The sequence below is a fragment of the Cannabis sativa genome, chromosome 8 (assembly GCF_029168945.1).
Source record: "Cannabis sativa cultivar Pink pepper isolate KNU-18-1 chromosome 8, ASM2916894v1, whole genome shotgun sequence".
Lineage (NCBI taxonomy): Eukaryota > Viridiplantae > Streptophyta > Magnoliopsida > Rosales > Cannabaceae > Cannabis > Cannabis sativa.
In genome coordinates, this window is record NC_083608.1 from 20,983,825 (window position 1) to 20,994,826 (window position 11,002).

The window sequence follows — 11,002 nt, forward strand, 5'->3', positions numbered from 1 at the left end:
TTTCAATAAAAATCATTAAAATTGGACTCTTATATACAGTGAGGGTAAAATCATCACAATCACTACCACCATCATCATTCTCCAGAACTTCCCTTAGTGGAGTTAGTACCAACAAATGAATTAATTATTATTAATGGAAACTAAGAGCAAATTCTTTAAATAATATTGCTTTTTGATTTGATTTTATTTTTTTAAATAAAATTACATGAGTATGAGTTTTTTTTTTTTTTGTCAAGAATAAAGTTATATGAGTTGACTGTCTTAGTTTGGAGACAAAATTTAATAATAGTGTTTTGTTGGAGTCTTATTTTTTTTTTGATTTAAGCGTTTGTTAGAGTCTTATTTAGGAGTAGTATTGAATGATTTTGGTTTGTTATTTTGTTTGTTTTAATAAAGCGAGTCTTGTGCATTGTCTTAGAACTATTCATATGGCGGCTCACATCTTAGCTAAGTATGCTTTATTGGTTACGTCTATTAGTAAAGTTTGGTAACCCGGTCATTCTATTTGTATTCAAACTTTGATTTTGCATGATACAAAATTTGTTATGAATACAGGTTTGTAAATTTACATGAGTTTCTTAGTCTTTTCCTTAAAACAGTAGAGTTTCTTATGGACCTTTTCTCTAAAAAAAAATAAAGTTACATGAGTTAAGCAAATAAAAATAGTAAATTTTAGTTAAATAATTATTTTTTTATTGTAATATTTTGAGTTGTAACTTTGTTCAAAAGAAACTATGTGTTGTGAGTGTTGGAAATATTTTACTAGAATCTAAATCTACTAATAAGTATGTTAAATTAACATCCTAAATATGAATATCTCTAAAACAATAAAATTAAACACATAAGAGTCTTAAAAACCTTACATTGGTTGCAGCGGAATATAATGATTCCTTCTGTTCAAGATCTCTAAATTAAAAAGAGCGATTAAAAAGGGAAAAAAAGAAAGAAAGAAAAGAAAAGAAAGGAGTTGGTGTGTGTCGTGGAGAATAAGAACCAGCAGAGAAAAAAGAAGAAGGAAAAAAAAAAGAGGAAAAGAAGAGAAGAAAGCTAGAGAAAGAAAGTGGATTGTGCTACTTTGCATTGAAGATTAAGAGGTTGATTCTCATCTATTTTAGCTCAAATTTTAGGTGGTGAGAGCCAAACATTTTTTCTATTTGTGTATCTATCTTTTGAGATGATGATGATGATTAAATTGGTGATTCAAGATTGTTTATTCTTGATGTTGTTGTGAGTCTCTAGTTATACTAGAGAAGACTTTGAAATCCTATTATTAAACATTGATGATAGTGGATGATTTAAGCGTATTACAATTCGTGTGGTTTTTCTCACATTAGGTTTCCACATAAAAATTTTGATGTCCTATTTTTATGTTTGATTTATGTATTTTTTATTATTTGTAGTGCTTTGATTAATATTTAATATTGCTTATTATAGTGTTTAATAAATATTCTATTTTGACATAAAAAAATATTGTGATTTGTTACAAAAAGTTTTCCCAATATATTAATAAATTTACACTTATCTACATAAAAAATTATGCTAAAACCTAAAAAAATTAACAAATATATTTAGAATAATAAATAATATTGTATAATCTATATATCTACATAACTATTAAATTTTAAAAAAACTTTAAATTAAAAAAACAATTTAGAGTATCTAATGTAAAGAAGGTTCCATACCCAAAAAAAAAATGTAAAGAAGCTTTACAAATTCTATATATCTCATTTGCAAGTTTAGAATGAAATATCTCACTAAATATTAAGTAATCATAAATTAATGAATGCTGCAAATTAATGAAAGGGAATAAAATTTCCTCAAAAAAAAAAAAAATGAAAGGGAATAAAATAAAACATTTTCTTATGATCTTTTTTTTTTTTTGATTAATTTTAGGATTTTTCTTTTTAAATAACTAATTAAAATTGTCAGAGATATACATGATAAATAATAGTATGAAATAAGTTGCATCACTTTGTGTTTGCCCGAGGAGAAATATAATGTCCATTTGTTATTATTAAAAAAAATAGTTCGTGAAAACAACATATTATATTGTTGCTGTGCAAACTAACGTAATTAAAAAATAACAATCTGTATTTTTATAAGAAAAAAAATTTAAATCTGTTAAAATATTGAAAAAACTGGGAGATAATTTTCTACTTTTTTGTTTTTAATATGATAATATTTTAGGCACTACTTATGTTAGTGTACACTACTGCCATTTTCTGATTTTCACCTTGAAGAAAATAATTAAAAGAAGAGCTTTTCACCATTTATTTCAATTTGTCTGGTTAGCATAGTTGTGGTAGGTAACCAGCTACCATTGGAAACCCATCTACAATTAAGTCACACCTGAAATCCTAGTGCCATTTGTTTCTAACAACAGACACAGCCAGAGATTCCAAGCCACGAACTACAAACATGTCCTATTTTATTCTATTTTATCTTTTTATATGAAAAAGAAAAAAGAATGCATAGAAAAAAACAATGATTAATATAACAAGATTTCAAGTTTCGTAGAGTGCAACATGTTTTTTCATGCATATATAAAAACCAAACTAAGTCATGAGTTACTTACTTCAGTCTTTACCCAATTCATGTGATCCTCTTCTTCTTCTTCTTCTTCTTTTTCCTTTCTCTTGGTTCAAACAAAGAGGCCAAAAAAGACATTTCAGGTCCATTCTTGTTTGTCTTATGGTTTTTATAGATTGTTGAAAATCTCATAAACAATTAATAAATTGATTAATGAGTCAAATGGAAGGTGGTGGTGGGGGGTTTGATAATGTAAAAGCTCCATTGCTGTTATCAAGTGTTGAAAGTGGGACTCCTATTGAGAATGGGAGAGTTCACAAGAGTAACTCTGTTACTACTCTTAAGTCTGAGTTTTTCTCTAAACTGCCTGAAAAGGTTCGTTCTGGGCTTGATCCTGAGGCCCTTCTTAATCTTGACTTTACTAAAACTACTGGTTTATTAGAAGGTAACTCACAATCTATCTTCTGTTTTTTCTCTTTCTTCCATTTAGTCTCTTCAAATTAACAAATGAATGCTCTTACCATTATAATGTTAGCAAAGGCTGCCTATTACCATGCATATTAATTACTTCTCTAATGGTATTTTGTATTTATGATCAATTTTATGTATTTTCTTTTTAATTTTTCTTCTTCATATTAGGGGAGAGAGAATATTATGAGAAGCAATTTGCTACACTCAGGTCCTTTGAAGAAGTTGACTCTCTACAATCATCCCATGGCAATAATGAAGAGCAAGATCTCCAAGAACAAGCCAAACATGAGAGAGCAATGAATATTTCCAATTGGGCAAATGTTTTTCTGCTAGCTTTCAAGGTTAGTACCTTAATTACTACCCCTTTTCCTATGTGTAGAGATTATCTTTCTGATTTTTCTTGGTGGGACTTTTCTTACAAATGTATAATTGTAGATATATGCTACAGTAAAGAGTGGATCCATAGCTATTGCTGCATCAACATTGGATTCTTTGTTAGATCTTATGGCTGGTGGTATACTTTGGTTTACACACTTGTCCATGAAGAACATAAATATTTACCAGTATCCCATTGGAAAACTCAGAGTTCAACCAGTAGGAATTGTTATATTTGCAGCTGTAATGGCAACACTTGGTAGGTTCTAATCCTTAAACTGGTTTCAAATAGATTCCAACAAGTTTTTCTTAAGCTGATGACTTAAGTTCCCCATTGCCTGATTTCGAAAATGCTTGATTTCTTAATAGGCTTTCAAGTGCTCATCCAGGCTTTACAACAACTAATCAAAGACATACCATCTGAGAAAATGACTTCAGAACAGTTGTTGTGGCTATACACTATCATGCTTACAGCTACAGGAGTGAAACTTGTTCTTTGGATGTATTGTCGAAGCTCGGGCAACAAAATCGTCCGCGCCTATGCAAAGGTTTAATGCCTAAACAAAGCTATCATTGTTGAAGCAATGACATGTTCTTTTGCCATGTTCTTGCCTAACACAATGCTTAATTAAACTGATGTTAATTTGTTTTAATAGGACCATTACTTTGATGTTGTAACGAATGTAATTGGTTTGGTTGCTGCTGTTCTTGGTGACAAATTCTACTGGTGGATTGATCCAGTTGGTGCCATTGTTCTTGCAGTCTATACTATTACCAACTGGTCTGGCACTGTGCTGGAAAATGCAGGTTTGCTCTTATGAAACTTCATACTATACTAGCTTTGATTTTCCTTATAAAAAAGCCTAAAAAAATATAGGCTAATTATGATTTTTGCTCCGTGAATTTTGACATGTACCAAATCATGCCCCTGAATTTTTAAGGTCGTTAAAAATATCCATGAACTATTGAGATTGTTGGATTTTAGGATTTTTTTTTCTAATTTTAGTAAAAAAGTCTAACATGGATGAAAGTCCAGGGGCCATGATTTAGTACATGTCAAAGTTCGAGGGGCATGATTTGGTAGATATCAAAGTTTGGGGAGCATGGTTTAGTATATAAACAATCACTGAAATAGTAAAATTGAATAAAATTAGACAAAAGTCCTTAAATCCAACAATAATTTAAGGCTATTTTTAACGACATTAAAAGTTCAAGGGGATGATTTAGTACATGTCAATTAGCCGAAACATATGAAACTTAAACAATCTTATATTGGTAACTATTTCACAAACACCTCATACTTACATGTCACTTTGGTTACTCTTATTAACAACACTGGATCTTTAATAAACTATCATTTTCTTCTTCATGTAGTGTCTCTGGTTGGGCAATCAGCTCCACCAGAAGTCTTGCAGAAACTGACATACCTTGTTCTTAGACATCATCCTCTAATCAGACGTGTCGACACAGTCCGCGCATACACCTTTGGTGTTCTGTACTTTGTAGAGGTCAGTTTATTTCTTAGTCTTCTTTTAAAGCAAATTTCTAAGTATCTTTTGTCTTTTCAGGTAAGTATTATGCCATAAATTTTCATACTTTTCTCACTGATCATTCTTCTAATTGTTAAATTCAGGTTGACATTGAACTTCCAGAAGATTTGCCATTGATAGAAGCTCATGCAATTGGTGAATCACTACAAATAAAGATTGAAGAACTCCCTGAAGTAGAGAGAGCATTTGTTCACCTTGATTATGAATGTGACCACAAGCCAGAGCATTCTATTTTAGTTAGACTCCCCAATAGCCAGCCTTAATTTGAACCTTTTCTTAGGAACTCCCTATTTTTCCATTGTTTTCTTTTTAGCCTTTTCAGTAGTTAGGTGTACAATGGAGAAGGTAAGTTTCTTTTAGATTAGAAAGGAAGAAAGATTGTATGAGACCAAAGTGGTTGTCTTCCATGGGTTTTGAAGAATTATATATGAAAATCAATGAAGAAGTTAAGACTTAAAACGTTTGCTATTTTGGGATCATCTCCACAGTCATCACACCCCTTAAATTGTAGTTAAGTAACATGTTGTCTATGATATGATGTTATCTATCCAGAATAAGACAAACTCAAATGCTAAGAAAGTTTAGAATGGAACAGTTTTAAGCATAAAACGAAACGATTTGTTACTTTAAATATTGACTCCCTAATCCTATATTAAAGAGCGGAATAAGTAGATGAAATACAAATGTATTTTTGTTTTTAATGTATTTCTGAAATAATCAACTAATTACATAAAGTATTACTTTTTGTAAAAAAATTATATTTTTTCGTGTTTTTTTTTTTTTTTATATATTTTTACAGTTTTTCATATAAACAACAAGAAAATAATAAAAAAATTATATAAAAATAACGTAAAAATAACATTAAAACAACAAAAAAATAACATTAAAAGACTATATTTTTTCATTCAAAAAAAAAATTATATTTTCTGTAAATAAAATTAAAAAAATTGTAAAAATATTTAAAATTTTGTAAATGTTATAAATATTATTAATTATGTGGATGTCCAAATCTTTTATTTATTACCATTAATTGTAATTAACATTACTCTTTTCTTAGTTTCCCTTTTTCTTAGTTTCTTAATATCTCACTCTTGTATTTGTATAAATAGGGGTTCACCCCATTGGAATAAACAACTCAGAAATTCTCATTCACTTTCTCTTTCTCTCTTCATCTTCTTCTTCTTTCTTCTCATCTACTTTATATTATTTTATATTATTTTATAATACGTTATCAGCACGAGTCTCTGTCCAAGCTTCAAGCATGAATCTCTGCCTAAGACCCAATGTAAGTATTTTGTTAAAGTTCTTGAATTGTTTCAAAGTCACGATACACTAAATATATATTTATATATATACTCATCTGACTGAAACAATTTCAAGAATCATTTGGTTTCCTTTTTCTTTTTTATCTATATATCTATATATTATATATGTATGTATATGTTTTTATATATTTATTATTAATTTCAAATATATATATTATGTTCTTATCATTCATAATATTTACAATATATGTGTGCCTATGATATGATAGAGGAAATCTATATAAATTATACATATATCCAAAAGATTATGTATTATCGATAAAATATTGCATATATCCTAAAGATTATGCATCATCGATAAAATATTGCATATATCCTGAAGATTATGCATCATCGATAAAATATTGCATATATCCTGAAGATTATGCATCATCGATAAAAAATTGTATATATCCCGAAGTTTATGCATCCTCGATAAAATATTGCATATATCTTGATGATTATGCGTCCTCAATAAAATCTTGCATATATCTTGAAGATTATGCAAACGTAATATTCATTATATAGTTGATGGATATATAATGAAAGAGATGAATACATATTTATATATATGTTCTTGTATTCTTTGAGGACAATGAAAAGTAATCTAATATCGATATAGATTTTGACAAACATTTCCTGAAGTAAATGTTTTATATTTGTCAAAAAAAAAAATGATTGTATTTATGTAAATACAACTAAAGAATCATTAAAAATGATTATTATTGATGCAATTTTATAGTGGGTTTTGAATACCTAAAAAAAAAAAAAAGTTAAGAAAATTGCATTGAAACATCAAAGTATAAGAATAACAATGAGCATGACTAATGTTATTTAAATACATGAGACATGTATTTATTGTTCATCATTCCCTGCAGAGAATGATACGAATTGAATTCAATTACTTTTAAAGGTTACTCGTATTAGTCATGTTATTATACATTGTTATTACTTGCAATGTTGGAAATTATTGAATCTGACATATATTAAAGATTAAATTTTGCATACATCTTGGAGACTATGCAAAAATTGCATTCATATATTCTTTGAAGTATTGTGAAAGAAATTGTTGAGTAATTTCTTTTTATATATGAACAAGTAATAAATTTTTAAGAAATTTATAATAATGTTCTACTTGTTCAACGTCATTCCCCGAAGTGAATGTAATGATTTTAAATAATCAATGGCATTGTTTGCTACTCAAATATTTCCAGAAGAAATTGGAAACAACCAAAAGATGAAATACCACACACAATCAAAGTGCATGAAATCTATATATCATGTGTGGAATTGAATAATAGTGGTCGCGTACCTGTAGTACGGACATACTTATAATCAAGATAAAAGTATACTTGATTATTGAATAGAATGTGAATTGTACAAATTTATTGTACATTTAGAATATTTAAATATCATTCCCTAAAGAGAATGAATAGACATGAAATTCTATTTCAAAGAATATAGATTTCACATATATTGGTAATGCCAGAAGCAAATTAATATATACATATTTTATTATTTCTTGAAATCAATAGTTTCAAACTATTGTTGGTACATGATATGTAAATATATAGTTACCATATAATTCAGTTTGCATATTCCCAAAAGTGGATATATAATTTACTAATATTTGTTAGTGATCCAATATAATCAAAGTGATAAAGAATCACAAAATGATTATTTGAAAAGCTTCCTGAAGAAGTACTCTTACATACAATTGCTACTTTGAGTAGTAAAATATCTTGGTATTTACCTAGATGTATAACTTTTATCTAGTTATGAAAGTAATAAGAGATGACTTATTATATGTACTGGTTGTACATTTAAATATATAATATATCAAGTCATGATAATTAGACTGATGAATAGTCTATTAATAAATTAAACGACTTGTTAAAAAGATACCAGGAAACATGAATGATATATTATGGTTATATCTATTTGATCATTATAACAACATGATGAAGTTGTCATGTACATTGTATATTATACACATCATTGAATTGATGATAGTGATTCCTGAAGAAATATAAAGTTTGATAAACATAATAGTGACTCCTGAAGAGTGTATATGTTTTGGAGAATAATATAATTATATTATTCGTGTATATAAAAATGAAACTTGTAATGATTATGTTGTAATGAATTTACATTACATTTTGAAAGTTTCATTGAAATACAAATTATAGTGAACCTGAAGTTCATGAATTGAATTATTTTGACATGATCAATCATATGCAATAAATTGTCAAAGAATTTGACTAAATTTTGTTGAAGAACCAAAAGATTCTTCTCATTGTTATTTATAAGGCTCAAAAGAAGAATGTGCATATATTTGCACATAGAAAATATTTAAATTATATTTTCTTAACAATCTTGAGCCATTGTTAGATTTTTATTGCATAGTTTCTTATCGATGTGATAAGATTATATGATCATGCATTTACAAAATGTGTAAATTTATGTATTTCTAATTATACACGTATGACTCATTCTTAGAAATGAATTAAGTTCATAAGGATTGAACTTGAACCTGAAGTTCAATGTCATATAGTATATATGAGTTTAAACAAATATTGATTCATTGTGATATACTGAAATCCCTACAGGTATATTAATATTATTAGATATCACAATTTTTAAAAATTCTCTCGATCAGGGGGGGAGAAGCAGTTGGGATGATGATAATTTTTGAAAAATGATCCTTGCACAAAGTATATAAGAACAATATAGTTCAAAATGATATATACCAACTGCAAATCAATATTACTCAAAGTTGAGATAGAATGAGTTGAAAACGCCTGAAGCGTAAATGAACAATGTAGAAATTATTAATAAATGTTCATTTGATTTGCCCTGAAGTTGTTAAATCTAGAGGTACTCATGGAGATACCTTAATGTTATAAAGTATTAAAATGATAACCGTGATGAAAACGGTACTTGAAGAGACTCCCAAAAGAAGTTAGACATAACACATTTGATCATAATTGAATCCCTGAAGTGATTCTATATAGGTACCTATAAATGATAAACATATTTGAAAAATATGTAATTTAAAGAGATCTCTATAAGTTATGTCAATATGGGAGGAAATTATCATTTATTGAAATTTTTGTCGACAATAAATATTGAATGTTTGCATATGCAATAAACTAACATGAGATAGCAAGGATCATGGTATTAGATTTGTCGAGAATCATCGACTTACATTTTGATTTTTGGCCAAAATATTATGACGCAATCCAGGCAAATTTACTCACATAAAGTGAAGTAAGACCTGTAGGGTGTGCAAATAAATATTTCTAATGAGAAATTTGCATATATGTATTTGTACATAATGAATTGTTGTACAAAGTTTGCATAGACATGAGATTGATTGAAGTAAGGCTTAAATATTGAGAAAATATAATCATGATTTGATTATAGCCTGGAATATATTTTATGAGGATTTATAAGCGTCACATAAATGTTGCAACAAAAGGTTATTTATTTGGAGCTCCTAATATAGTGAGAATTTGAAATAAGCCTTATCAAAAAATTCTAGAAGAATTTAATACATGTCTTAAGTGATATAAATTCAAAGTCGCGCGCGCTATATGACAAAGATCTTTGTATGAAATAAAGACATGTAAGTAAATTATTGTTTGAAAAATACGTATGGTTGTCTATGCAATATAAATACGTAAATTATACGTTGTGATAGACTCTTGAAGAGTTTTTGATTAATTGAAGAACAAACTTTTATTTCTTTTGTATTTCGAGAAATATTAATGTATAAAGTTTGTTCATTAGTATTGAAGTCCTGAAGTACTTCATATGTATCAAGAATTATAGATATATGATCATTTGATATGGAAATTAAGATCATACAACAAGATGGAACAAATATATGGTCTTGGAGTACCATCATTGTCACAAATGAAAATTTGTAGTACCATTAATGTGTTATGTTCATATCTACTTGAAATGTTAAATTTTCGTATGAACAAAGTTGTGTACACACATGAATGATACAATTAGTTGGATAAAGACTAATGTTCCACGAACCCCTTATCTATAATTTAGAAGTCCATACATACTCTGGAAGAGTTATAGAAAATATATAATCAAAGATTGTATATTGTGATATTTTAAAAGTGATAACAATAATCTTATGAGATTTTTTTTATCACCAAAAGAATTATGGATCATATGTGCATGAGGGGGAGACATATTCATGTTGCACTCTTTTTCCCTTAGCTCAGGTTTTGTCCCACTGGGTTTTCCTGGCAAGGTTTTTAACGAGGCAACTTGCAAATAGTTATGAATATGAAATATATATTGTACTCTTTTTCCCTTAGCTCAGATTTTGTCCCACTGGGTTTTTCTGGCAAGGTTTTTAACGAGGCAACTATAAATCATGTTAACATACTTGCATTTTATGAAGCAAGTAGAAAATGTGTGTGAGTGAGATCATTGACATAGCATATTCGGGAAACATATAGATTGCACTCAATAAAGAAGTATCAACCCAAGCAATTCTCTATGGATAATATTGCTTCCATCGTTCAACTAAAAGGAGGTACATTGAAGGAGATAGAGTTAGAACACATTTCACGAAATTCTTCTTTATACGCTTCAAGAAAATGCATATTGGTGTTCAACATATTCAATCAAGTGTCAATCTTCTCATCTACTTTATATTATTTTATAACAGTAAAATTATATTTTATAATTTTTTTTTCATTATTTTTATATATTTGTAAAATAATCCCTAAATTTTACTACTATTCC

At 28.1% G+C, this 11,002-nt stretch overlaps 1 protein-coding gene across 1 annotated transcript; it reads left to right on the forward strand.

Moving 5' to 3' along the window:
• The first annotated feature begins 2,259 nt into the window (after positions 1–2,259).
• LOC115698557 (metal tolerance protein 4) lies at positions 2,260–5,391 on the forward strand. Its single transcript, XM_030625649.2, has 7 exons — positions 2,260–2,974; positions 3,169–3,341; positions 3,436–3,634; positions 3,745–3,923; positions 4,032–4,182; positions 4,750–4,883; positions 5,009–5,391. The coding sequence occupies exons 1-7, from the start codon at positions 2,743–2,745 to the stop codon at positions 5,186–5,188; spliced, it is 1,248 nt and encodes a 415-aa protein (XP_030481509.1). The 5' UTR covers positions 2,260–2,742; the 3' UTR covers positions 5,189–5,391.
• Positions 5,392–11,002: the final 5,611 nt, after the last annotated feature.

What these genes read in the sequence shown, in the direction of transcription:
- LOC115698557 (XM_030625649.2), top strand. Translation starts at nt 2,743, where the DNA reads ATGAGTCAAATGGAAGGTGGTGGTGGGGGGTTTGATAATGTAAAAGCT. An exon ending in TTTTTCTGCTAGCTTTCAAG is followed by an intron (nt 3,342 to 3,435) that starts GTTAGTACCTTA and finishes GTATAATTGTAG; the next exon opens with ATATATGCTACAGTAAAGAG. An exon ending in GTGTTCTGTACTTTGTAGAG is followed by an intron (nt 4,884 to 5,008) that starts GTCAGTTTATTT and finishes TGTTAAATTCAG; the next exon opens with GTTGACATTGAACTTCCAGA.